Source organism: Melanotaenia boesemani, chromosome 10, assembly GCF_017639745.1.
Source record: "Melanotaenia boesemani isolate fMelBoe1 chromosome 10, fMelBoe1.pri, whole genome shotgun sequence".
Lineage (NCBI taxonomy): Eukaryota > Metazoa > Chordata > Actinopteri > Atheriniformes > Melanotaeniidae > Melanotaenia > Melanotaenia boesemani.
The window spans coordinates 4,918,740-4,946,529 of NC_055691.1; the positions used below are offsets into that span (position 1 = coordinate 4,918,740).

A 27,790-nucleotide genomic window follows, 5' to 3' on the forward strand; every position below is an offset into this window, starting at 1 on the left:
TGCATTCAAGGAGTACGCGGAAAGTAGGAAAACTGGCAGAGTAATAATGGCCCGTAAAAAAAAAAAAAAAAAAAAAAAAAAATCAAGGGGGAGGTGTTGTTATGAGGCCAACAAGGCTTGGCTGTACCAGATCCCGATATGAACAACTTGAGTTTGGGTTTCGTGTGTCCTTATACTACTTTTGTATATCTTTGTTTTCATTTGTCTATCTCCTTTGGATCGCTAAGAGTTTATTTTAAATAATATTAAGGGTGCAATGTATCGTTTTGCACAAATTTTTAGCTTTAATAATGGTTTTCAATAAGAAACAACAACACAAACTCATAAACCCCTTATATGTCTTTTTTTAGAGAGAGAGAGAGAGAGAGAGAGAGAGAGAGAGAGAGAGAGAGAGAGAGAGAGAGAGAGAGAGAGAGAGAGAGAAAGAGACAGAGCGCGTCTTATTAAGTTAAAGTCTCAAACTCCTATAGTTAGTGAAGGCACCACTACGTTTGTTGTGGTCCGGCTACGGAATTGCGTTCCAGTCAACCTGCCCCGCCCCCTGCGCCCCGCCTACCTCCCTGGTACTCTGCGCATCTCTCAGCCCTGATTCATTCCCTGCCAGTAAACGGTCCTTTCCGTCGCTTATCTCCGTTATTTGCATCTGCTACGAGACTAGGACGAATATCTAACCAACAATAAAGGAAAAGAATCAAGCTACATCTTCTTGTTCTGTATAATTTCTGTAAATAAATTCTACTGCGACACATCTCAAGCGCGGGGATTGCGTTTTTCTTCTTTCTTTGTTTTACCATTTTCATTAAAAATGAAAACGAAATTCATTAATGGGGTTTCTTCTTCCCCCTCCATGTCGCTCGGTCTACTGGTGACCGAAAATGCCCTGCAGGTCCAGCCAAACACCCAGGAGGACCGCAAGGAGCTGGTCCGCCCCGACCAGCCCGACCTGGAAACAAGCCACAAAGCGTATCTGTGGTGCAGGGAGTTCCTGCACGGAGCCTGGAAAAGGCTCGCCGAGGACGATTTCCAGATTACCATCATAAGGTACAATCGTTTATGATCAATTTGCTTTTGCAGTGATAGAGTTGTTATTGTTGCCTCCTGAGAACCGTTATCTCTGTTTAGTTTCGTGCATCTGGTCTGTTTAAGATGATACCATACGCAAACACTGACTCAGAAGAGCCATGTGACAAGATGATGTTATTCTCATTAAATAAACCAGAAAACTAATGTACCACTCGGTGTAGGTGTCAGGATGTGACTCAGGAGACTTCGCAGTAGTTGATTTAATGAGTAATCTCTGTTCTTACCTAAACTTTACCTTAACGAGTGACGTAATGAGAATTGTTTTGCTGTTTCAACCACTTAATGCTGATTCGTAGAAATGTAAATAATTGAAATGCTTTTGTTTGTGCTTTAATTAAACATGACTGCATATTTTGAGACATTAAATGTCATATGAGGTGACAGTGGGTCTTTACTATTTCGTCTGCAGCTTCGAGGTGTCCTTCATACGTTGAGTTAAATAAACAGACACATGTTTAGACTGAAATATTGTCTGGACAAGCAAATATCTTAAATGCTTCCTGATTAAAGACTTAAAAAACTGCTTCTTTTTCTTTCTTGCACAGACAGGAAACTGGGGATTTTTAATCTGTTTTTTTAGACATGTAGTTTGGGATCTTCAACCACTTTATGCATCTCATGTGTGGAGATCCCCTAAAAAAACTGCTTTAAAGGTCTATGAAAACCACACTGACAAAAAGCACCATCTGCAGCAAAACAGAAGTACTGGCAACAATAATATTCACATATCTGATCTTATGTTCTCCAGGGGTGGTTTGAGCAACAAGCTCTTCCTGTGCAGTCTCCCTGACAGCCTGGAATCTGTCGGGGATGAGCCGAGGAGCATCCTGCTGCGCCTCTATGGGGCCATCCTGCAGGTGGGAGTTGTTTCCCTCTACAAAAATAAATATACAAGTAGGCCAGACTCTTCAAAAGGATGTGTATCTGAGGAAATTTAGCCCTCCCTCTCAATAGTGTTTAGTTGTTATTGTGTAATTACTGCTTTTATGTTCTTCCATATGACACACAAAATTAACAGCATAAATATTTCTATGATTCCCTGAATGAAAACTTTTAAGACTCTTTGGCTCATCGGCCTTTATCATAGAGATGACTCACATAACAGGGGTCAGTGTGATGTGTCGGCTCCACCATCAACGGATGTTGTTGTGTGTGTGCTCGTAGCCCATATGCTTATGTTAGAGTATGCATGCATGTATAGTTATGTTTTCACGTGTGTATGCGTGTGTGTGCGAGTGTTTTAGCCATTGTTGTATGTGGTGATGTACCCCCATGGCTGTACATGCATGTGTTCTTTGCCGTAGGCTTCCCAAAGGAGCATGCCTTGGGCACTCTTGTTCCCAGGTGAACCCACCAAAAAACACGGTACAGTATGGGATCTCTGAAATCTCAGCCTAATACAAAGATGTAACAAACACTCATGTAGCACAGCGCCAGGAAAACACAGCATGGAGGGAAAAAAAAGGTGCTGAATCGCCTCTCCTGTCTGTCTCTTTCCTTCTCTAAATCCCTGCCTTGTGATCGCTAATCATTAAGAAGTCCGCTTCAATTTTCTCTTAAAGTAGTGGAAAAAGAAAAGGTCCTGGTGATGACTCTGCACATCTGCAGCTCGCTCAGCTGACAAAAACAAAACAGCAAAGAGAGAAGTCATGAGTTTGTAAGCACTTCAGCTTGGTGCTTCCCATTTTTTCTTACGCTTTCTTATCTTCTAACATGATGTGGCTGAGTCCAGAGTTCATGATTTCCAGACTCGTTCTACCAGTAGCGCCACTTTTAACAGAACTTCTCCAAAGATAAAGTTTAGTTGCTACAGAAACTCAAGGACTGAGAGACGCTCTAATTTCTTTCTGGAATTTTACCATCCAAAACACACAGTTGACTGTGATCTGCTGAGATAAATAAAAAGTACAGCCAAAACAAAGACACAGATTTCATCTCAACCCTCAAATTGCAGCTGTAAAGTGATTATTTTTTATTAAGTGCAGGCTGATGAGACCTGCATTATGTATTAACTAAAGTCTGAGTAATTGCTAATGGGTGTGTAAACAGCCTTTATTGCTCAGAATGTCTCAGTGAACAGAGACGCTGTGTCTTTCACCAAGGTAACTGCAGCCGTCTCTGCCGTGACACAGCCGTGTCTCGGGAGGAATTAGGGATGTCTAATCAAAAAGCTAATATGATTAAGGAACTCAGAAGCCTCTGTCCGAGTACACAGCTACTAATGATTAAACTGACTATCTGCGTTGGGGACAGTGTTTCTTAGCAGTGAAGACATTTGGAGCAGATGAATTTACATGCCATTCACTGTAAAGCAAGTTTTCCTCATTTTCTGCTTTCCGGCTGGGTGTAGCGTTGAGCTGGTAGTGATGGAAGCGCCATTCTGCACGTTCATGTCCAAAAGACTAGGTGTGTGTTTGAACTCATACTGTACTGTCTTGCACTACGGGGCATGGTCAGGTAATGGGGTTGACGCACATGGATGGATTCGCATTTATTCATGGATAGTTCTTTCCTTTTTCTCTTGTTGATAGATGTCCTGTAATAAAGGAGATTCTCGACAGTCAAACAAAGAAAATCACTTCCAAGTAAGTAACTGATGATGGTGCTGCCATAAAGTATGTTTCTCTGCTCAGAGAGTCCATCTACAAACATCTGCCTCATGCCATGATATGTTGGACCCCCTATTCATGTATGAAACTCTTCTGTTACACCCTTATATTCTCCTCTAACTCCTGTTGCTCCTCTGTGTAAAGAGGGAGCGAGGCATTTAGAGGAATTCATAGAGAAGGTCGCACCTCTGCAACCATGTGGGTTTTTTTTTTAGCTTAGTTCACCTATAATTCACCTCTCTAACCTCCTGACACTGCATGACTTTAAAAACTGAAGTTGGGAAATGTTTTTTGATCCCATCCCTTTGTTTGTTCCCTTTCTGTTTTAACATGTTAACCCCTAATTAATAGTTTTATGCATCATTTGAAAGAACAAAATCTAATGACCAAAACCAGATACTAACAGCACATAATTGTTCTTTCATTTTAAAAAAAGAATATACAAAAAACGAACTGTATTGTTTGACCTTCTCTGTCATCTGTAGAGATGATTTTTATAGAAAAAGTCTAACAAACAATATGCATCCAAGATGTTTAATAGGAAATAATAACCTGCAAGTTAAAAGCACTAGAGATTGTCTTTATTAGACAGCCGTTGTACAGCCTTACTAACCCAAGTCCAGTTTTCATTTATAAGCTCCACTTTGTGCATTTGAACACGTTAACTTTTATGGGTTGTGCTTCAGATAAACCCACATTTTTTCAGATTAGTTCCCTAAGTGTCGTTTCTCGTTGGTCTCCCTTGTGGAACAGTAGTTAAATGGATAACATTATATGCTATTAAATGTAGCTTAGCTAACTATTGCTATTTGTTGAAGAGAGAGGGTGAGATTGCCAACGTCTGACTGGTCAGTGTCTCTGTTTAGCACGGTCAATTAATCTTTTCCTTGTCCAATCCTGAGAGATGGATTCAACTTGGCTTGTAAAAAAAGAAATAAGGAAAACACATAAACTTGCCCATCCTATTAATAATTAAAAAAAAAACGTACTTTTACCTTTTCAAAGAAGTTAATGTGACAACAGATGTGAGTTCATGTAGTTTGTTGATCAGCAGGTTGTTGCAGAAAGCAGGATCACATAAGAAAGCTGGATTCAACACAGATCGGTCAGTCAGCAGAGATTTAGTCGTCTTCCTCCATTTCATTCTTTGAGCAAAAATGCAACAAACCTGGCTTAGAAAGTTGAGTGTGCATGGGCACATGCATGTCAGCATTTTCTGCAACACAGCTTGTAAAACTGAGCTTGTAGACTTCGAGTCTAAATTAAAAAATTATGTCTAAAGGCAAGAACAAATTACTAATAGGGGTGTTATAACAGTAAAATCATATTCTAAATGAATTAAATACTGATACAATGTTGACAATATCTAAACATTATTGATTGATAATTGAGATTTTTGTATATTTTTCCAGTTTCTTTTCTCCTAACTTGAGTAGGAATTACCAAAATAAGAAACAGGACAAAAATAAAATAAAAACATAGATAACATTATTCAGAATTTCAACTGTAATAATCATGGAGTGAACATCTAATATGCTGACAGCCTTATAGATGCAAATCCCTGTCTTGAAATAGAGCTTTTTAAGGGACATAATATTTCATATATATTATTTAAAAAAAGGATTGGTGCAAAGTTACATGTAGCTTACAAGGATGAACTGTCCTGCAATATGCTCAGCTCAATAATGCAGGTTATTTGAGTTAGAGGCAACAGTTTTGTCTTGCTATGTTAAAAAAAGGTGTTGATTCAACCATATACTCATTGTATTGCCTCTATCACAGCTCTTTGCATAATGTAGCCTAACCTCAGTTGATACAAGAACAAAGTGCAGCCTCTGTAATGACCTCCCAGCATTTATAAAAACATCCTTACCTAGACTAAGGAGGATTTAATGTAGAGCTGTCATCTTGGTTTTTGCTCAGTGTATTTAGTAAACTAGTGTGCATTATAGCAAATACTAGGCTATGTTGTGATGGGATCACTGCACCCATCCACATGTTTCTGACCCATGAAGTGTGTGGTAATCATTACTGACAGGAAGCTAAACTGCTGAAATGCACATACTCAGCTTTAAAAGATTTTTCATTAAATGAAGGCAGTTTATATATTAAACAAATGTCATTTAAAGACTCGTGTTTTGGTAAAAAATAGATCCTCAGAATTCAGCTGAGGAACTCTTAAGTTTTCCTAAAGCAAAGTGTGAGTGAAGGCAGCGTTACTCCAGGATGTTCATGCGTGGGGCCTGCCAACCCTTAAACCCACTGACCTAGAAATTTCTTTAACCTACAACCAGTCATGTGACTATGACCCTTAACCCTTATGTTACAAAGCTGAATGAAGGCTCCTCACATGATCGAGGTGATGTCACCAGCCAGTTAGCTTTTGTTTCCATGCTGGCTTCTCTCTCCCTCAAGATTACTGCTCCTCCTCTGAAGCTTCCCTCCCCTCTAATCCAGCCTTCACTTAGCAGTGGGGCTTATGGAGAGCTGACCCACCCAGTGTCAGAACCTTAGGATAACCTCGCCTACATCCAGCTTCCCAAACAATGCTGTCTGGTCAAGGTAGATCCTATTTGGATTAGAAGGATTGACACAGAATGAGGATATCTCAGCCGTCACAGCAGCATTCAGGCCATGTCAGACGTACAACCTTCATGTGATGAAGGCACACTGACGTTGTACTAATAAGTATAAACAAGAGATCTGTTTTAGTCTAAAAGCACATACCAAGAAAAATATGCAGATATATTGCACAAACATTAAATAGTGTATTAATAGTGTAATAATTGCACCAATTTAGAAGAAAAAAAAACTTTAAGTGTAATATTTCCTCCATGTTTGTCTGCTCCACTTCCTTTGAAAGTTTCCACTTCAAAGCTGCAAAGTGCCAAAGAGATTGTGGTCTTTGAGCTTCTGGGGGATTTTAAATGAAACACATCTGTAGAGAGTGTCAAGTTTAATTTAATTTAAGCATTTCCTGCTTAAAAAAAGAAGATTGAAAGAAAAATATTGTGTTTATGTGCTCATTACATCTGCTCTTTTCCATTTTGGAGTTTTTCCATTTCATTATGAAGTCTGGAATACACTTAAAAAAACAAAATGCAACATAATAAAAATTACGCCACCAGATTTCATGTTGTAAGAATTTATATGTCTGTTCAGGTGAGACAATACCTGTAAATATAAATCATTCACTTGCATGATTTAACCATGTATGAAACTGGGAAAATTTTACCCTGAAACAAACCATATCAGCAGTGGTATCAGTTTAAAATAATCCAGTGGACGATTAAACATTTTAATATTTTACCAGCCCAATTTCGATCTTCATGTAGAGGAAAAAGAGCAGGAAGCACCTTGATTACAGTTTCAAAAATATTATTAATTTTTTTTCTCTATTTCTGAGCAGTTCCCAATATTTAATAGCTAAAACAATGAATTCATACAGTTTGTAAACATGACTGTGGTTGATTGTTACATGTTACGTAATTAAATGTGGATATACTCCAGCCCTTATCACTGTCCACTTCTTTGCTGTAGACAGATGGGTGGAATAAATGTGTCACAGTAGTTTTGCTTAGTTCAGATGGATTTGACTGGTCTGAACTTCATTAATCCATCCCCCCTCACTGGCTTATTGACACACATAGCAGTGGAGATAAGTGCTGAGGTCAACGCGGCAGCTGTCTGCAGCTCACAATGCACCTGGTGCATCTTTCCAAGGCCAGCCGCTAAATATCCCAGTGCAGAGAAGCAGCACTGATAACGTGACCAGAGTAAAAGTTGTAATCAAACACTGAACAGGAACAGAATGTGAACTAGACTGAATGCGATACAATGGTTAAAATGAAAGGAATGGCAACAAAAGATAACAGCTTTACATCAGGAAGTTTCTGTTTCCGCTCTGACACCAGGAAACAGCAGGAATTAGGCGTCAAAATTCAGCTGTTTTGGACAACTAGCCTCCTTAATGAATCTTTTACTTTTTGATTATCAACATTTTAACAGATGGAAAACTTGTCAAAGGGAGGAAATCAATCAAATAAACCATTTAAGCGAATTCTAGCATTTAAAATAGGACAGGGGAAATGAAAAAGAGGTTAACTTAGGGCTGTTACACAATCAATATTGTAGCATGGTTCAGTGTGTGGGCTGACGTTGCAGTCTCTAAACAGCGGACCCAGCACGATTGGCCGAGCAGAGCATTAACAGAATTAAGATTTGCATTGAGAAAAGGACCTTCCAGCCTGTTTAAATTCATCAGATTGCTGCTTTTAGTGATAAACTAAGTAAGTAATCCCCAAAAAGTTGTCCTTTTTGGTCCATTTTGTGTTGATGACTTAATGTAAAAGAAGAAAAAATAAAAAGACCAGCTCATTTTCATTTATCTCTTTACCCAGATATAAATAAGTGCGGATAAAAAGGCAACATGTTATTATAAACACATTTCTATATCAGTGGTATTTTCTGAAATACTCAAGCTGTTTGAATATCTTTCTGTCTGCCTGATATGATGCATTCATAGGTTTAGTAATTTAAGGTGATTAATATCAGGCACTGTATAATGCTCTGCCTCTTTTGGACCTTTTACATCGATTAACCCCTCAAGCAGAAGAGAAAAACTATGTGAAGAAGGAGAACTTAAGTTAAGGTTTTTGCTTTTTGAATACAATGTGCAAGCTCCTCCTCCTTCCTCTCTGCTGTGCTTCAGCTCAGCTCCCCCCTTCAGAGAAGGCCGACATATACTCACAGACTAGTAAGTGTAGGTTGGCGAATTCCTCTCGGCTTAATTTTTTTCACAAAGGTACAAAGTAGATTCTTGAAAATTGCATTAGAAGCATCAACTGTGTTATTTGTTAATGTCAGTAACAGCTAGAGCAATTCTGATTATTGTGTGAGCTCAACAGTGGTCAGTTCCCTTCTGCTGAGCTCAAAATGTCAGCTGTATCACAGTGTGGAGAAAATGTGCTTCGTCATGGCACGAGACTCCTGCTCGTGACAGTATCACTGAACTTACTGAACTCAAGATGGAGAAAATGGGTTCTGTTGTTATTTATTTATATGGAATGAAAGCCATGAAAGCTCTTGAACAGAGGAGTAAACTAAATTCTGTGGGATGGGTTGTACAAACTGGAGCTCTCAGTTAAAACTACATTCCCTGAGCTGTTCATGTACAGCTGACATCATGAGAACCCATTTCAGATTAGCTTTCAGTAGCAGCTATTTCTACCTCAGCTGTGTGTGGCTGCAGGTGTGAATGAGCAAGACAGTGGCATGTCTGGTTAGGTTTAAAGTTAATTTTACATGGATGTTCTGTTTTTGTGTAGCTTCTGCAACAGAAATGGAGTGCAGCTCTCACTGAGACAACTGAGATTAACATCATGTATTGAAGTACTTAAGTCTTATTAGTAGTGCAATACAAATTGCATTTTTCCTTACAGTGCACATCCCTAATCACTTTGCACATTTCTTTCTGTGCAGAGATTCAGTTATTGGTTTTAAGTCAGTAAAAGAAAATAGTTCCTACATGAATTTGGTCACATCAAGGTTTGTGGATTTTCTTTGCCATCTGAGTCATGATTTCTGAAGAGAGACATATTTCTATGGAGTTTTTCAAATGTATTTAGCACAAGCTAAAGATTATCCAGTCTAAATAACCGATTCCACCTGCAGGACAGATTTGCAGCAAGGTTTTAGTGTAGGGTATGATATCTAAAAGGTTAGTCTTTATATATTGTTAGGTTTTACTACCTGACATGATGTACTTGTTGAGTTATTCCATAAAGCAACCCTCTCTTCCCTCTCATAGTATTTTTCAGTGCTTTTTGCACAGGCTGCCTGCCAGCTGGTTTGCTTGGCTGTATGTGTGTCAAGATGATTATGGTAATGTGGATAATTCACGCTGCAGATTTGAAACTGCATGTGATCAGCATTCTGCAGATAAGGCGTTATGTAACCAGAGGGAGTAATGTATGAGCAAGTGAAACAGTGAGCTGCACACAGTCCGTGTCGGGATTATTATTTGTTCAGAATGTCCAGTCATTTGTTAAATCAGTCTTGTGTTTCCCTGTGTTACTGAGGAAATGCTGATTCAAACATGCTGATATGAAATATCTACTGACTTTTTTAAAATAAACTTTATTTGTATTTATTGAACAGGTATTTAAAGATAGTAATCATTGTGAAAATACACCACAACAGTGTAAATTCAGGATGAACCCCCCCAAAACCCCCCACCCATTCCACCAAGACCCAGATAAAATAAAATGAAAGACACAAAAACACAAAACAAAGTACAAGTAAAAAGGAGGGTACATGGCTAATGATCTTAGTGTATTACAAATATACACAATAACCGTCTCAAGGGAAGGTCAGTTCAGTAATTTTCACCACCAGCGTAATCTCTGTCTCAGGTGGATCTGTGGTCGGTTCACATGGAGGAGAGGCTCTATGAATGGGTACCAGGTAGTGATGAATCTGTGCCTGGCTCCGGCCCTTCCATGTCTTAACTTTTTGAGCGGTAACATAAACAGGACACTCTTGATCCAGATTTTAAAGAGGGGAGGTCTCGATAATTTACAGTGAAGGAGGATTAGTCGACAAGCTGGAAGGGATCCAAAAGCTACCTTACTGGACTGTACCACAGTGAATTTTCCTTTTACTGACTTTCTTTTACCTATCACTGCATCGACTGAAGCTTGCGTTGTAATGCTTTTTGGTTAGGTATAATCTACAAAATGGCACATATTACTCCACTACTTCTTTTCTTCTAAAAGTCTGTAGTACTTCTTTCATTTAATAGTATGATCCTGGTCTTTCCTCGGATGTGACTGGCCACATATACCTATCAAAATAAAGTCCCTGTTATAACCTTATCGTCTAGGGGTATAAGGTCATTAACAAAAACGGGCCGGAGTCAAATCAAACGGTATAACAAAGGTTTATTACAATAAATTATAACAAAGGCAAATGAAAATACCGTCCCCGGCGATACATAAATACAACAAAAGGTGTCCTAGGTAGGTACTTTAACAATAAACTTTACAAACAAAAACGTCAACCAGACAATTATCGTGCTGGGACTTCCACAAGTAAACCAATAAAGAATCTAATCAATCGCTAAACAACTAACATAAATTCCTCCTTCCTACTGAGGGTATGGCAAAACCTAAATCTCTCAACCAAAAATGCTACACAGAAACAAGAGTGTCTTTTCTCTAAACCAGACGATATGTCGCTGTCACAGAAAGCTCTTACAATCAGTCACATCAATCACCAATAGATCCCAAACCGGCGAACTGTGTGCTCAAGGTACACAGCTGCCCAGAATGATGGTGATGCGAGTCTTTTATGGGCGAGGCTTTCCAGCCGAGCAGTCCCTTTGGGTGTTTCCCGACCGTCGGGCGACCAATCCCGGCGGAGGTGGGCGGAGTTGAGGAGCAGCTCCTGCTGTCGATCACCCCCGAGACAATGGGACACAGCTGTTCCAAATAAGGCCTCAGGCGCTGACAGGCCAGGGGCCGTAACAGTCCCGCCCCCTACTCGACAAGACTCGACTCTTCTCATTCACTACAACAAATCAGCTCTTAGAGCCGGCTCGTTGATGAACAACACATCACCACTGATGGCTCTGTGTTGTTAGCTTCTTTGGAAGCCTGTAGGTCTGTCCATTTGTGTTAAAAAAATTACCCAGAATCCTTTAATCTGAGAGCTATGTAGAGGGGTAGAAATGAAAGAATAAAAGTTGACTTTTATCTTTTTTGTGTGACATAGTCGAGCAATTCTTCTTTTAAACCTGCTCTGATTATTGAGACATTATAAATATAGCTGTATATTAGCCTTGAGCCCACTAAACATACAGTCTCGCCATCCATTTGACATCCAGGTAGCTGCAGCCTTTGTTGCACAAATACATCGTCTCTGAATGGTTGCAGAGCTTTTTCTGGTCTTTTAAATTTCCTTGGAAAGTTGAGAAGAAAAATAACTAAGATAATTTTTTAAAGAAACTCATTTATAATACATACAACAAAATAGTGAAAACATTTATTGGCGGAATAGTTTCTCTCCTTCTCCAGCTTTTGTCCTTCTATACCTCAAACATCTGGTGCTCTGTCTTCAGCAGTTAATGATTGAGTTTCAGATTTAATTTCTTACCATATGCATTCAGTTAAGATGAACTCAGGACACAGTCCAGCATCACTGAGCAGAGATTTTCTTACTTGCTTTTCAGTTATTGTTTTGCTAGACTTGTCCGTGCAGAAATTAAGGTAATAAATAATGATTGTTTTGGACTTTTTCTTAATCTCTCCTTTCACAAATAAGCTATCTTTGCCAGATACAATTTCCTGATTGCCAAAAGTCTCTAAAATGTACCTGTTCTACACCTTTCTCCTTTCACAAACGGCAACCAGGAGACCTTACCTGAAAAATCCTTGCTGAGCTCTTGAATGGTTCTATTTTACAAATTGTTATTTGATACCCACATTTTTCTGGCAGTTATTTAGCTTTACTAAAGCAGTAATACAAACATCCCCAAAAGTGAGAGCTCCTCTCTACAGGTGCTTCAGCACAGTTCTGTTTTGAGAGGTTTGGTCGCAAAATGGGTCAAAATAAAGCATATCATCTCACAAAGGCCAGAAAGTGGGCGGTATTGTTTTATTTGAGCTGATTTCCTGCTGGACCGTCAGTATGAAACACATTCCTCTGGCTATGAGACTGCAACCGCAGTGTTCAGGTCCAAGTCTCTGTCTTTGCAGCAATTTGTCTGATGGTAATTCACTTTGGAGGGTTGTGATAGCAATACAGCACACTACTTTTTACTCTGACCTCTGAGTTTAGTTTAAATTCAGCAGATTGGTTGCTGCAGCTCATATTAAAGATGCACTCCAGCGTTTTTAGTAGACATAAAACATGTTTTGAAGTAATGTTTCACATAATGCTACTTAATGTTTCTTCTTTATTAGAACCATAACTGTAAGTAAATCAGGATTCATGCTTCAGTTTGAAGCTTTAGTCATTTTATGACAAGAAAAGACAACATGAAAAATGTTGGACTTTGTGAAAGGATATTTCTAATGAAACTGGGAAACTGAGTTGGTCATCCATACTTGCCTCCAAGACATGCAAATAAAAACTTCCCAAATCTGAAGTTAACTTTCCCACAGGATATTTCAACGAGAATGAGTCGTGAACCTGTTCAGTTTGGTAGCTTTACTGTTCATTAGCAAGTGATCTTTCTCTGCCAATGGACTCTTGCCTATTTGGTAAGAAGCCCAGCTTTCTATCTTCTCCACACAATAGGGTGGAGGTGACTCAGTTGGTGAGAAACTTGCACTCAGCTTTAGTCGGTCACGTGTTTGTGTTGGTATGAGGGAAGGCTTCCTCGTTAGCCTTGAGCCCCTGTTGTCCTCGAGGCTGCATGTGTCGGCGTGGGACTTTTGTGTGTCCTGGAGATAAAGTGAGACAGACAAGGCTGTTTTCTCTGCTTCAGCAACTTCAACAGTGGCTGCTGCTGAATGATGGCCAAGTTTCCCTGAAAGTTTTAATCTACCTCTTGTGTTCTCCTCACCGCTCTGACAGGCAGACCTAACTAACCCTAACTGCAGCATTTCTTTTTTCATTCAGGGTCATCCATCTTTCTCCTCCACCCCCCTTAACTTTCTCTTAAGCTCCTTTCAGACATCCAACCCACCCTGCTAACATTTTGGTATTTTCAAGGCCTTTTCTTTTAAAGCAGCTTTGGCAGTTTCCAGCTTAGAAACACTGAAATGTGCCTCATTTTACAGTGTAATTCTTTAAATATGAACATATCAGTTTGGCTTCTAAGCATGCAAACACAGGTAATATAGTAGTTTAACCCTTTGAGTCCTTTGAACCTAGTTTTAGACCTCTGCATACCAATAATGAAATAAGTATATCTCTGCAACCACAAGGTCTGTTTGAGTCATAGTAAAGGGAACATTTGTGAGATTTAATATGTGAAAAGCTGTGTATGTGCTAGTGGTGAAGAAGTAAATGAAGTTTGCATATTGCACACAAGAAAAACACTTTTCGACTTGCCTAAAACCAAAAACACTTTCAGAATGAATATGAATATTCCTTTAGAATAATGCCTCTGTAGCCCTATCTCTCGATTGAATCATAGTCAAATATGTGAACATTATCAAAATTAGCAGTTTAGGCAAGGTCTCCATAACAACCAGTTTGGCACAATCAGTTCTCACAGTCTCCTAGTTTGGGGATCTCAGGTTTTGGAAGGGTATTTTAGAAATGAAACTTTAAGGTCATAGATAGCCAAAACCACTGATGGAAAAAACTGAACTGTGTTGAACTGAAAATGTTTTTAAGTTAGGGCAGATTTAATAGGATTGTCACTGTTTGACAGTAAATTACAAAAAAACAGAGCCAAAGTCCATCTTTTCCATGTAATTACAGTTACTTTAAATGTTCAAAACTACCAATAATCGGCTCTCAGTATAATAATTTATTGGTTTGCCATTTACAAAGTTCAGCAAAGTTGATGAAACAGAAAGTCTGAAATGTTTCAGATTATTTGTGTCACTCAGGTTGTCGTCAAATACAACCCTCAGAAGATTAAAGAAGCTTTTTGGCAGGGACTGGTGACCATTAAGAACCAGTAGAAACACCACATTTACAGTGAAACATAACAGTAGCGTTATCATGCTATGGAGGAGCTTTTCTGTAGCAGGGGCTAAGAGGCTGGTATGAACTGAGAGAAGGATAATGAATGCAACCAAATATGAATATATGGAGATATCCTCGAAGAAAAGTAGCCACTTAGTGCCAAAAGCTGAGACAGAAACAAGTTACCAGTCTGAAACCAATAGCCAAGACAACACTGAAGTACTTTCATCAAAAATCTCTGGCTTTGTTTGAGTTGTTCAACTACAGCCCAGACTTAACGCCCACAGAGCATGTGTGGAAAGTTATTTAGACTTGGACTGTTGGACTATTCCCAGTCTTGGAGCTTTAAAGAGGCTTTCCTAAAGAAAAGGAAAAACTCTTGAAAGGTCTTAAAGCTGCAAGAGCTGCCAAAGGGCCTTCATAAAGTAAAGAACTAAGAGTCAGTAATTTTAGTTTTTCAAAACTAAGAATTAATACGTTTTCACTTATTTCATTTTATGTTAAAGTTTATAGATTGACAATAGATTATGTCTGTTGCAAGGTCTTGATACTTTCTAAACAACCGTATCAGAGAGTAAGCAGTGTGAATGCTCGTGTATGAAAAATAAATATATATCAATAGGCTATTAATAGGTATTAGTAAGAGTACTAATACATAAAGTATGCATTTACCAAATATGATGTCTAAATAGTGGAGGGTGCAATGTAATTATGGGATGCATGTATGGGCTGTAACACAGGTATGCTCCACAAACACTGATTTACAACTTGTGAAACATTCCCACATTTTTCACCTTCACTTCACAGTTTTTGGAAGCAGACCAGAGCTCTGTTATTTTTCCCACTGATCCACAAAGGTGTGTCCAGAGATTTCTAAATTAAATGTGACATTAGATATGTAAAGGCCAGCATCCAGAATTTGTTTATAAGTGAAACAAGTGTCTTAGTGACCAGAAATCTTTTTGCTATTAAGAAGAGCAAAGGGAAATCCAGGTCAAAAAGCTTGTTTTCTGTGGAGATAGAATATGTAACATTTAAGTTATAAATAATTAAACACAGAAAATGTAGGTGACAGACACCATTCTGCTGCTGTTCCTGTGAAGCTGTAAGCACAGTGTTTATTAAAACAGGCCTACAGATATTTATTTACTCCTTAGTGAGATAATCAAAAACTTAACTCATCGATTTAACTGGAATTAAAGAGCTGCTACGGATATCTGAAAGGGGCCGACCAAAGATTAACTCACTCTAACTTGAATGTTTTTAGGTGTGATGACCAGAAAAAGCTCTTAATGTCATTTCTCATCCTGTTCTGATTTCTCTCTGCAGCACTGATGGGTAGAGCTTGTAGCTGTTTCTCACCGTCTGTGTGTTTGCAGGGGGCAGAGGCCATGGTGCTGGAAAGCGTGATGTTCGCCATCTTGGCAGAGAGGGAACTGGGGCCTAAACTCTATGGCATTTTCCCTCAGGGCCGCCTGGAGCAGTACGTCCCTGTAAGTCAACATGCTGTTTGTCTTAAGCTAATGCAGTGGTTCCCAACCTATTTTACCTGAGGACCCCTTCATGCAACTACCAAAGAACGGTGGACCCCCTGGCTGCCTTGTGTTGATACCATCCTTGGTTTTATGCTTTCATTAGCTGCTTCTCAACGTAAATGATGCAAAAAAGCAAAGTTAAAGTAATTATCACCGTATAGCCTTACTTTTTTTTCCAAAATAAGGACGAATAATCCGCACTGTGGCATTTCTCAGACATCTCACATTAAATAAATGATGCATAGTTAGTGTTTTCTAACATTTCATCCCACCCATCGCGCATGCACACAACACAAAAACCTAATTTCAGTGTACTAAGCACACACCCATAAATCCATCCTACCCTCAAAGTCTGTGTCTAGCAGCTGTACCTTCATGTGGTGAGGCTTTCATCAGCTGTTCCTCATCAAATAAACTAATATACTTTTATTTCAAATATGTATTTAATGTATTTTCATAGAAATTCTAGGCCTATATTTAAAGTACTTTGAGTTTTTTATTATTATGAAAGCCTGATAATATAAACTTTCATTAATTTATACTGTTGAGGCATCTTACCTGCACAATTTTAGACTTATGTATAAAGTAGCACATTTTTATGGGGTAATTTACACTGTCGGATCATCCTACCTTTCATTAATTTTATATATTATGTTGCTTACTTTCATGGGTTAATTTATACCGTCCAGGTGTCACAGCTGTACCTCTGTGTTGTGAGACTTTTGTGTTGTGGAATAAGCTTAATTTTGATTTATATAAGCTTGATTTATTCATTTATATGCATGTTTATAGAAATTGTATATTATAAATTCTTTTAACTATTTTTAGTGTTAAATTATTATATAATATGTGAATATGTACATTCACTAATCTACAATGTGGAATCGTTCTACCTGCATTAGTATATAAGGTACAAGGCTTTTATAGGGTAATAAATACTGTTGAGACATCCTATCATCATTAGCTAATTCAGAGTTTCATTTGTGAACAGCCGTGACATCATTTGTTAAGATCATACCTAAAGAGTACTTATTTTTGTTAAAAGATCTTTAAGTAATTTTGATCACACAAAACAGTTAGCGGTCTAAAAAATAATATTCTGTTCTGATGGGTTAGCACAGATTGTAAAATAAACCTAAAAATTTGGCCTGCGGTAGCGCGTTTCGACAAGGGTCTGAACAGCCAACGCCTCGGGGACCCCCTCTGCTCTTTGGGAGACCCCCTGGGGGGTCTAGGGACCCCAGGTTGAGAACCACTGTTCAAATGGGTTTGTTTACATGTAAAACTTTTAGGATTGTTAAAAACACAAGAGGGAGTTAGGTCGATTATTTCCGATTAGATTTGAATAAAATTGCACATCATTTTCTCTCAATAACAAGTTTTTATTCTATGTAATATTTATATGAAATAAATGTGAGTAGATTAGTTTGAGGTGATCATTAGTATAGTTTAGCACATAAAGGAAGAGTTTCCTTTATTTCTTAAATTAATGTGAATGTGTACGTGTGCGCGTGTGTGTGTGAGTGTGTGTGTGGGTGTGCAGTTTTCCATTATGCATCATTGATCCGTGTCCATACACTTGTCATTATTCCCTGAAACATCTCTTTACTGTTATTTCACATGAAATAAAGCTGACCTTAGTTGACTCCTTGGGGGAGTCATTAAAGTGTGAACAAAGAGGCGTTCAGATATATTTATATTTGTTTGGTTTAAACATTGACTGCAACATAGTAAAAGAACAGAAAAATGTAAAATTCTCCAGGCAACACTTCCCCTAAATGGGAGTATAGCAGATACATATCAGCAGCTTGTGTTTGTCAAGTGTCTGTAGCAGGTCATTTTCATATAAACGGCTGATATAAATCACGTTGATAACCAGACATGTTATCTTTTTGAAAGAGCCGTAAACTGGACACCTGTGAGTTAAGTGATTCCAGCATCTCAGCTGAGGTTGCAGAGAAGATGGCCAAGTTTCATGGGATGAGGATGCCCTTCAACAAGGAGCCAAAGTGGCTGTTTGGAACCATGGACAAGTGAGTCATTCATCTCTTTACATCACCATCTAGCCAACAGAGCATTTGGAAAGTTTTCTGCCAGTAACATGTCACACCACTGATAACTTGTTAACAAATCTGTGGGTCATGGGCTTATCAGGATGCGCTTCCGTTTGAAGGACTTTCAAGTGAATTGATTGGCTGCTTGCAAGGTTGATGTTGCATAATATTTGTCAGCGTGTAGTGATAAAGTCCGTTGTTGCAACCAAGTGATCATTTGCAATGATAGCTAAATACACTTATCGGCCCCCGGTGGGAATTTGACCTGTTGTATGTCAGGCTATGTAAACTTCCACGCCATAAAGCAGAGAGCTCAGAGGATTCCCAAGCCATCATTAGGAAAAGCACAAACTTCAGCTCGAGAAATGAAAAATAAGAAACAGTCAAATCATTCTGAAAAATAATGATAATAAATTTGGATTTTAACTACATCTTTGTCTTTTCCTTTGCCTGGAGAAGGTTGCAGTAGAAATGATTACTGTGGATCATATGCTAAAAAAGGGGAATAAATTCAAACAGAGAAACTTAAACCTGAAAGCTTTAACAAGTTTGGTAAGCCCAGAAAGTGGCTGAAATGGTTTAAATGTGTTGAAACAGCTGCGTTGTTTTTAAACAGAATCTTTGACTGTGTTAGCCACCAGGCTGCTGAAGGCAGAATACACTTCAGCATGAAAGGTTTGGAAACTATTACTGTTATGATGTAGTTATACAACACAGCTATGATATCAGCTTATTTAAAAGTTCCAAAATATTTTTATAATGTTGTAAGCTTGCTCTTTAACATTACTTGTGATGGATGAAGTCCTCAGACTTTATACTTAAGTAAAATTACTCCACTACATTTTAAATTCCTGCTTTGGGTCTCATCAGCTTAATGTAGTCAACATACAATATGAAGATAATTATTACATATAAAACTATAGTTTGATGAGTTAAACAAAAGTCAGTGTCATCATTGTGAAATGATAAGAAATTAGTCCAATCGTGGTCGTAAAAATGCTTCATTAAAGGGTCAAACGCTTCATTTGCTGATGTGTTGAATTCCTGGAATGATTTAGCCTGCAGACCAAACTGACTGAACTGAAGTTTATATTTGCATAATAAAGTGAGGTTGACAGTCAAGTTTATCAACCTATTTAGGAATCAGTCTTTCCAATATTAACCCCTTAGGTTTAAGACTTTTTTTGTGGATTTCCATCTGTAAAAGCGCAAACATTTAATTAGTGATAATTATTAGTGACAGCTCTAAGACTGCCCTGAACAGCCCTGGTCATACTAGGATTTGGAAAAAAAGTTATGAAAAATAAATTAAACACAATCATTTTTCATCTATTCTAAGCTTATCAGAGAGTTGTGGGTGATTGGCCATGCCAGTTTTATTTATGTAGCACATTTATTTACATCTAAACCTAAAGTGCTGAACACAAAAGACAAAAAGTAATAACAAACAAGCAGCAAATGACATGTTCATATCATACATTCACAGAGAAGCAGAAGCAGCTAATCATTTACACAGATTCACATGCACATGCATACAAACATATATAAACATAAATACAAAAAAAGATAAAGAAAAAAGATTAAAAGTTTATTTATAAAGTGCTTTTCACAGATAAAAATCACAAAGTTCTGTATATAAAATGGGTGCAATAAATCAACATAATAATTTAATAAAATAAATAATAACTATCAACAAAAGCTTCCCTATTAAAATAGTTTCCAACTGCTTTTAAAAGAGTCCATGGAGGGTCAGGGGCAAGTCATTCCAGAGTCTGGAGGCTTACCGCAGTAATAAAAAGACTCCTAGTGAAATTAGGCAGGAACATGCTTTAGAAGTTACCTATTGAGTTTTAATTGCAGACAGCTGTGATGGACTTCAGTTTCCACAGATTTGACCACAGAAACTTGAAGGCACCTTCAGCAGAACTGGATTTCCATCTGGAAGCAACTAAATAACAGAAACAGCTTAATTCAGCTATGTCTGCAACCTGGTTATTTCGAGCAAAACACTGTGGTCCTTCATGAGATAAAAGGAGGAGTAACTGAACGTCACTCCCTCACCAGGTACCTGAGCCAAGTCATGAGGCTGAACTTCACCAGAGAGTCCCACCTGCGCCGCTTCAACCACTTGCTCGCCTACAACCTGCCACAGGAGATGGAAATGCTGAAGTATGTTCCCGCACACCGTTTCAGAACACACACATGGCACATGCATGGGCTGCTTCCTCACACGGTCTTATGTAACAGGACGTATAGAATGTATAAATTCTGTGAAGGTGATACATCATGCTGGAATGCTGTTTTCTGACTCCTTTCCAAGAAAACAACCAGACCTTCGCAGAGCAGAGACATTTCTAGGTTGTATAACAGTGTAAAATTAGACCACAATCTGAGTTAGACACAAGCTTTCTTATTATTATTTGGCTAATAATATGTGACTATTTGATTAAATAAAACTGAGCTGAGAAGTTTGATGTTTTTGTACTTAAGACCCACTTTGTAAAGAAGTAAATTCAACATGTATTGGTTTTAAGGCCATGTGTTTTTTTTTTATAAGAAAATAATTAAATTAAACAGATCATAGAAAAGATTTGGATTTAGAAGTGATCTTATCAGGGGTCCTTTTAGATTAAGTCTGTAAGCTTTAATATTTTTCACATACTCTTTATTGTTGCCACGCTTTTGGCCACATGTTTGAATTGCAGCTCCTGTTTCTTTAAGCCTTCCCTCCCGAAAGCCCAGCTGGCTCTGATTGGTCAAATGACTGGTCAAAAACAATGGAGTGGGACGATTGCCAAACAAGCCACTAAACAGACATTAAATAAGTCAGTTTTGATGTTCTGTAATTAAATCCAGGAAGAAAAGCTGCATGTTAAAGGCTGCTCAGGAGCACTGTCTTCTTTTGGCATTAACTTTTACTTTTATAGCACTGCAAGCCTTTCACATGTACAGCAAGCCACCAACACGCTGCAGAAAGGCAGACCTCTTTAAGCTGCCAGGTAACTGGACGAATGAGACGCCTTCTAGATTTCTGACTTTTTCTTGTGTTTGCTTAGGTCGCTGCTGGAGTCCACCCATTCTCCTGTGGTGTTCTGCCACAACGACTGTCAAGAAGGTACCAGATACCAACACAAATGCTCTCTGTGCTTAATTTTATTTGCTTTTGTCTTTTTATAGAGGACCTAACATTTGTGTTTGTGCTGTTTTCAGGGAACATCCTGTTGTTGAAGGGCCGCCAGAGCTCAGACAAACAGAAGCTGATGCTTATTGACTTTGAATACAGCAGTTACAACTACAGGTACTTCAGAAACACAGTTTACTGTTTTTATATATATTTTTCAGCTACCAAATACAATAATTTGTATTGTTTTTTTGGCACACGTGAAAGGGAACTAAGTTTCTTTAAATTTGTGGCTGTTAATCTGAATAGATGATGTTTGGAGGTTTCCCTTTGGACTGTGGGAAGTATATGGGAGATTGTTCCCTATTTTTAAGCTGGCTGACTCTTAAGAAAAATGGCTTGCAGAATAATCAGTAATGAAAACGAATCTGTCTGAGGCAACATAGATATACGTTTATTTGGATTCACTCACACATGCATGTTAGGCCTCTGCTATAAGTACTCACTTGTGGAGTAATGTGTGTTAATCCGCAGCAAAAAGTAGTTCCCAAATGTGCTTTGTGTAACATTTTAAGGATGTGTGTCTTCAGCAACCGAAAAGTGCTCAGAATGTATTTATTTATTTATTAAAAAACATTTTCTTCATATCTTTATTTAGCTTACCAGACATATTAAAAACATATTTCTAAAATGAGCAGTGAGTCACATAAAGAAAGAGCACAAGTAGACCAGGAACAGTGGAAGGTTTTGGAAAATACATAAATGAATGTTTTTCTTTAAAATTCCCTGAATAGTTTATTCTTGTTAAAGCTGACCTTTTCCAGTTAAAAAAGGAAGGAAATTTGAAGACAAAGGAAGGGGAAATCTATTTTGGTCGTTTTTTCAGTTCCAGCTAAAGTTGTGTTTGGTTTTGTTTTTTAACCAGAGAACCTGCATGTTCTAACTGTCAGCAGGTTGTCAGATAGTCTGTAGAAATGTGGGGATTTCCCTGCGTGTAACAAAAAATCACTTTGCTCTTATCGATCTTTTTCTTTAAGCTTTTCCATACAGAAACACACGAGGCTTCTTTCGTAGAAATCTTATGTCTTCACTGTTTAAATTTAGTCTAACTGACCCTGTATAGTCCAAACTCTGAGCCCCATTTAGTCTTGTCAATCTAAATGAAAAACAAGGTGTTATTTTCTGTGTTTGTATCACAAAACCTTTTACATGATGTACAGTTGTTACCTGCCACAGCAGTGAGGCTGGTTTTGAGCACATCAGTTGGTCTATTTGTTTGGTGACGCTGAATAAAAGTAAAATATTTCTGTTCCATGTCCCATTTTAAGATTTCATTAAATGAAAAGTGAGACTCAAAAGAAAAGGAAATAATCTTATGAAAATTATATTTATGAGTATACACGTGTGAAAGCCTGACCTGGAATAAACTGGGTGATAACAGTAATCTCTCTGGTACAAATGAGGCTCTGATATGAGGGTGGCACATGAAGTTTATGTAATATAGACACAGGGAGGATATGAAAGTTGGTTGTGGGATATTTGGATGAAAAATCTCTTTCAAGCCATTAGATAGTCCAGGATATATTGGAATTGTGTGTTTAAGAGAATGTTTCCCTCCAAGTATCCTGAAGGATAACCTTTTTAGTTTCTGTCTCCCATCTCTGCTTCGTACAGTGTTGTGTGACTTCACAGATAAGAATTTGCCATATACTGTGTTTAGCTAATTATTTTCTTGCTTCCTTTAGAAGTTTCTATAGGAGTAGGATCTGCTTGTTCATCTCCCTTCATGCATTCTTGCACCAGAATATAAACAAACAGTGTTGTAGCTATGGGTGTAGAATAGTTTTATTACATGTACAGACAAAGAGGTACAAACGTGTACACTGTTTGAACCCTGTGTTCATTTTTGAGACCCTTCCTGAACCCTCCTTTCTTAGTGTGTGCTTCTGCTGTTGCGTCACCATTGCTCATTCTACTTCCAGTAATTCTCCTCCCAGCTAAACTTTAGTCCCCTTAAACTAGATAGGGTGGTTGGTAATCTGCAAAAGCAATCGATCGAGTGACCCCGATCCAGAGACAAACAAACACCAAAGCCAATGGAAACTGGGAAAAAAGGACAAAGTCACCCTGATTTGTTTCTTCAGTATTTTCAGTATTTGCTGACCCTGGATGTCATAATTCAGCCTGGTAAAAAATATTCATTGCAGATGTTATGTAACCACAATTTGTCAGGCTGGTGAGGGCGCCCAGGATAAAGGGGACGGGAAGACCTGTCAGTGTGACTTATGGAGATGATTGTGTGGTGGATTTCCACTGCAGCTTGCACACAGGTTGCATATAGAGACAAAAACTGGAACGTGACTGTGTCTCAAGGAGAACTTATTTTTATGCCAATTACAGTGTAGCTTATTTTTAGATGGCCAGGACACCCTTTTAGGTAAAGGCCCTTTTAGTCTATCCAAATGTAACACAGTAAACATTGGGCCCACAAATGACCATACACATATGAAACAAATGATTGTGTATGTACAGAATGGACACACACCCCTCCGCACACTTTCTGTCACATACTGTGGGTGTTCAAACATTTTTCTTTCTTCATTGGCTACAAGAGGAAATAGACGGGAGGGACGAGCCTGGAATGTAGCCTCCCACAGAGCAGAGGGTGGGCAGGGGGTTATGTTGAAAACAGTCCCAGGCCCCTGATAACAGTGTGGGAACCAGCTTCCAAGTGCTACATTAGGACATAAGCTCATGCAGACACAGTCTACTGTATTTGTTCTGGGTTAAAGCACTTCAACAGCAGTGGAGAATTAAATCAAACATTGTTTATCTGAAATAGAATTTAAGCAGTTATTTTAGTATATACTATTAAAGCATTTACTAGTCTAATTTATATCTGGTTTTAGCTAATCTGTTTTTCACATGTGGTGCACGTTTTTACACAACGTGTCGCAAATCAGCCAAAGCTGCATGTCAGTAGTCACTTCCTTAATATGCTGGACATCGTGTGGTCTGAGATCAAGTCAGGAACAGCTGTGTTTATATTTTAAATACAGAACACAGACTACAAAACAAACCCTCAGAGACTGGAAGCAGAGGCAGTGAGTGAGAGTTGCAGATAAAAACACAAAACACACACACACATACACACAAACAAAGTCTCAGGTTATCTTAAAAAAAGATAAAAAGAAAAATTAGGTAGTTTAACTGTTGCAAATAAACTTTAAATCCTAAATCCTTGTAACTGTCACACATATACACAGAAATACTCTATTCCAAAGATACCAGCTATTACAATAGATAACACGATTAAATACTTGAATTAGATTTTATGGAAAAAGAAAATAAAAGAAAAAAACAGAAAAAATATTGAATTGTATCCTCATACAGATACAGGGTTATTTTTTCAGTGAACCTAAGAAGTTGCAATAGTGTAAATACACAGTACATAAAATTAATCAAGTTTTGCTCTTCTGTTTATGTTGCAGGGGATTTGATATTGGCAACCATTTCTGTGAATGGATGTACGACTACAACTGTGAGGAGTTTCCCTTCTTCAAAGTCAATACCGAGAACTATCCTTCAAAAGCCCAGCAGGTGTGTGTTAATTGTTCCTAATGTGCTGATGTTTATTTATTTGTTTTTTCTCTGATTGGACCACTAACTGCTGTAAGATGTTTGTGCTTAGCTCCACTTCATTGAAAGCTACCTGCGTGAGTCCAATCAAGGGTTTGACATCTTGAGTGCAGACGACCAAATGAAGTTGAAAGAGAACATGTATGTGGAGGTCAACAGGTGAGTCCAACAGTCTAAGTGGAAAGTTAACATGTGAGTGGCTTTTTTTTTCTTCTTTTTCTTCTTCTTTTTAAAGTACTTAGCAAAGTGTTTTTGTGTTTTTGAGTGCAGATTCTCCCTTGCATCTCACTTCTTTTGGGGTTTATGGTCCATCATCCAGGCCCGGCTGTCCACGATCGAGTTTGGATACCTGGTAAGCTTTATATTTCTTAATTTTTTTTAATTGTCATGCCTGCCATGTTAGTATTTTTACCTCCTGGAAGATGCTGTGTCAGATCTGGTGTCAGCTGATTGCCATTATTGCCTGAAGGGATGTCATGACCTGAGCCAGGACAGCTCCAAATACCAACACTAATAATATTAACATTAGTAAATTCACAAACCAGTTTTCATTTACAGCATTCAATGAAACATGTTGGCTAGACTAAGAAATATTACTTTTTACAAGCAGATTTTTGGACTACTGTTAATTGCTTACACATTACTTCAATGTCATAACAAGTAATTGTCCTCATTTGATGCAAAAAATGCTGCCCTTCCTTTATATGAATAACTATTACAGAAGTTTACAATATTTTCTATGTGTTACAAGGTTTAAAATCAGATTTATTAATACTTAGAATTGTGATTATGCATCAATACTCATGATAGTGCTTTTTTTTTTATTTTGCTGTGTAGGAGTACGCCCAGGCCAGATTTGATGCCTACTTCCAGCAGAAAAAGATCTGGGCCCCTTAATGGAGCAAGATGACTGGAAGATTTGACAGCCAGAATGTCAGGAAGTGGACATACAGGCTGATATAGATTCCACGATCTACGCTTTACTTACACTCCCTGTCTTGAAGGGATCTGCAGCCTACTGTTGGTGTTGTGTTGACCAAAGCCGAAGCTTAATCTCATGGCTTGGCGCTTAAAGTATGCCCATTAATCCATCGTAGCTCAAAGTTTACACTGCGCTACTACCTGAAGTCCAACAACAACAACAACAACATAAATAAATAAAAAACCAGAAAGAGAAAGAGAAGACATCAAATTTTATTAACTTTCATTATCAGGCAGAAGTGCTCTGCTCCTGTCTTATTCAAACCATATTGCTAACAGTGGTTTTGAGAAGGAGAATGGTGGATTCCAGTTACAGCTAGATCGGAAATGTTAACATTGCATCAATGTGTATGTATAGATCATTCGCTAATGAAAATGCTCTATGGGAAAAAACCAAAATGCGAACTTCTCTGGGTAGTCTAGCTCACTGAGGAAGCCAGTTGCTAACAACGTAATATTACATTATATATAGATTACTATATATACATTTCAATGTGCCAGTAGCCTGGTCCTATCTGGTACTGGTGGGCTGAATAGGCTAGTGTAGTGGAATCATGACTTGATTTATGGGTCTAATTTTTGTATACTTGCTGTTTGTTTGATTTCCTTTTTTTAATGGATATGTAGGACATTGTTTTTTGGCCAGGGCTGATAGTTATTTTGTATTGTCAATGAGGTGACTGTTTTCCTGGGTGGCTCCACCAAATCAAAACCAAGTCATCAAACTCCAGGCGTCTTTGTATGCCTTATTGTTTGTGACATTTTTACAAGTAATCCTCCAACAAAGAGTGGAGGTGTGGAGGGTTTTAAATTATTGTTTCTGATCACTGTGACAAGGAGATTCAAATCTTCACATTTGTGTGTAATTTTACAAAGTAGGCCTGCATTGTCTGATGGCTGCTAAGTTTTGTATTGGCAATCATGTAATAGAGAGGAGCTTTACAGTGCACATAACAGTGGTGATGGATTTGGTGATTGGACACTGGTGTTTTGGCGCAAGTGCCTGCTACCAAGTTGCCTCATCATTGCACACATAATTCAGAATAATGATTCAGTGATCTCATCATGCAGCATAGCCAATTTTTGCATTAATTATTACTTAATAAGCTGCAAATGAACTGCTGTGCAGTTAGTCTGCTACCACCTTTAATCTAATAGCTCATCAGGAGAAATACTTTCCCTCAAATCTGAGCTTATATTATGACTGCTGTGTACTAAAGCTTGGTAAAATACTGACTTTAGGCACATATAACAGGAGGAAGGACTGTGCTGACTTTTAACAGTTCTAATTTTAGAGGTTATCCACTGCAGATGGTTAGTTTTGAAAATAGTGATAGTGTTGAGAATGAAAACTGTGACAAATTAACACCATCAAGTAATTTTACACAAAACACTTAAATATGTATCACCTACTGCTAAGACAGCCTTCACTTTGCATTTTAATGTTTTTTTTTTAATGTGAATTACAAAGACCATTAAAACTGATGTAAGACCCTGTATTGCCAGGGTATCAAAAGTTGACTGAGCAGACTAAATTGAACTTCAGCTAAGCCACACTTGCTAAACTATCTTTCTGTTTTGCTACATGCATATCATAAAACACAGAAACATTTAGTTAAAAAAAGTGAAGACCAAACTGGGATCTGTGCTAGTTGTACAGCTAGCTTTAGCTAATGCTAATTTACAGTCTCATTCTGACCTGCGTAAGGCCACTAATTTTAATACATTTACAACTTTACTTTAATTGGACCTATAATTGAACCACTTAAAACTACAGCTAAAAGCCAATCATAATGCTGTATAAGAGTAACAGAAGCTAACTAGCACAGATGTCCAGCACTTTTTTGATTGTTGTTATTTTTCCCTTTTCTTTTATTCAACATATGTAGTTTTTATTGGGTATGAGCACCTTTCAAGCTTTAAACCATTTTGTTGCTTTTTTGCTACTTTTGCCTAATTTTGCAAGTTAGCATTACTCTCCATTAATTTGGACAAGCTAACAGTTGTTATTGTAAGCCTAACTTCCAAATGAGCTCATACACAATGAAAACACTCAAACCTGACAGACAAATTGGGTCACTTTGTAATTTACCACTTAGTTAGATAGTGATTTTTGGTTATAGT

General features: G+C 38.0%; 1 protein-coding gene across 3 annotated transcripts; it reads left to right on the forward strand.

The window, feature by feature from the left end:
- The first annotated feature begins 577 nt into the window (after positions 1-577).
- chka (choline kinase alpha) lies at positions 578-27,721 on the forward strand. Of its 3 annotated transcripts, XM_041998177.1 has the most exons (13): positions 920-1,041; positions 1,832-1,940; positions 2,388-2,448; positions 3,615-3,668; positions 15,716-15,829; positions 17,771-17,904; positions 19,990-20,094; positions 20,982-21,040; positions 21,136-21,223; positions 24,538-24,646; positions 24,738-24,844; positions 24,956-25,037; positions 25,523-27,721. In XM_041998177.1, the coding sequence occupies exons 2-13, from the start codon at positions 1,894-1,896 to the stop codon at positions 25,580-25,582; spliced, it is 1,020 nt and encodes a 339-aa protein (XP_041854111.1). In that variant the 5' UTR covers positions 920-1,041; positions 1,832-1,893; the 3' UTR covers positions 25,583-27,721. The 3 variants fall into 3 exon arrangements, with proteins under 3 accessions (XP_041854109.1, XP_041854110.1, XP_041854111.1); XM_041998175.1 differs by lacking the exon at positions 2,388-2,448 and having other exon boundaries at positions 578-1,041; XM_041998176.1 differs by lacking the exons at positions 2,388-2,448; positions 3,615-3,668 and having other exon boundaries at positions 578-1,041.
- Positions 27,722-27,790: the final 69 nt, after the last annotated feature.

Coding starts and splice junctions, on each gene's coding strand:
- chka (XM_041998175.1), top strand. CDS start 806: ATGAAAACGAAATTCATTAATGGGGTTTCTTCTTCCCCCTCCATGTCG. Junction 1,941..3,614: donor TCTATGGGGCCATCCTGCAG/GTGGGAGTTGTT, acceptor TCTTGTTGATAG/ATGTCCTGTAATAAAGGAGA. Junction 25,038..25,522: donor CGATCGAGTTTGGATACCTG/GTAAGCTTTATA, acceptor TTTGCTGTGTAG/GAGTACGCCCAGGCCAGATT.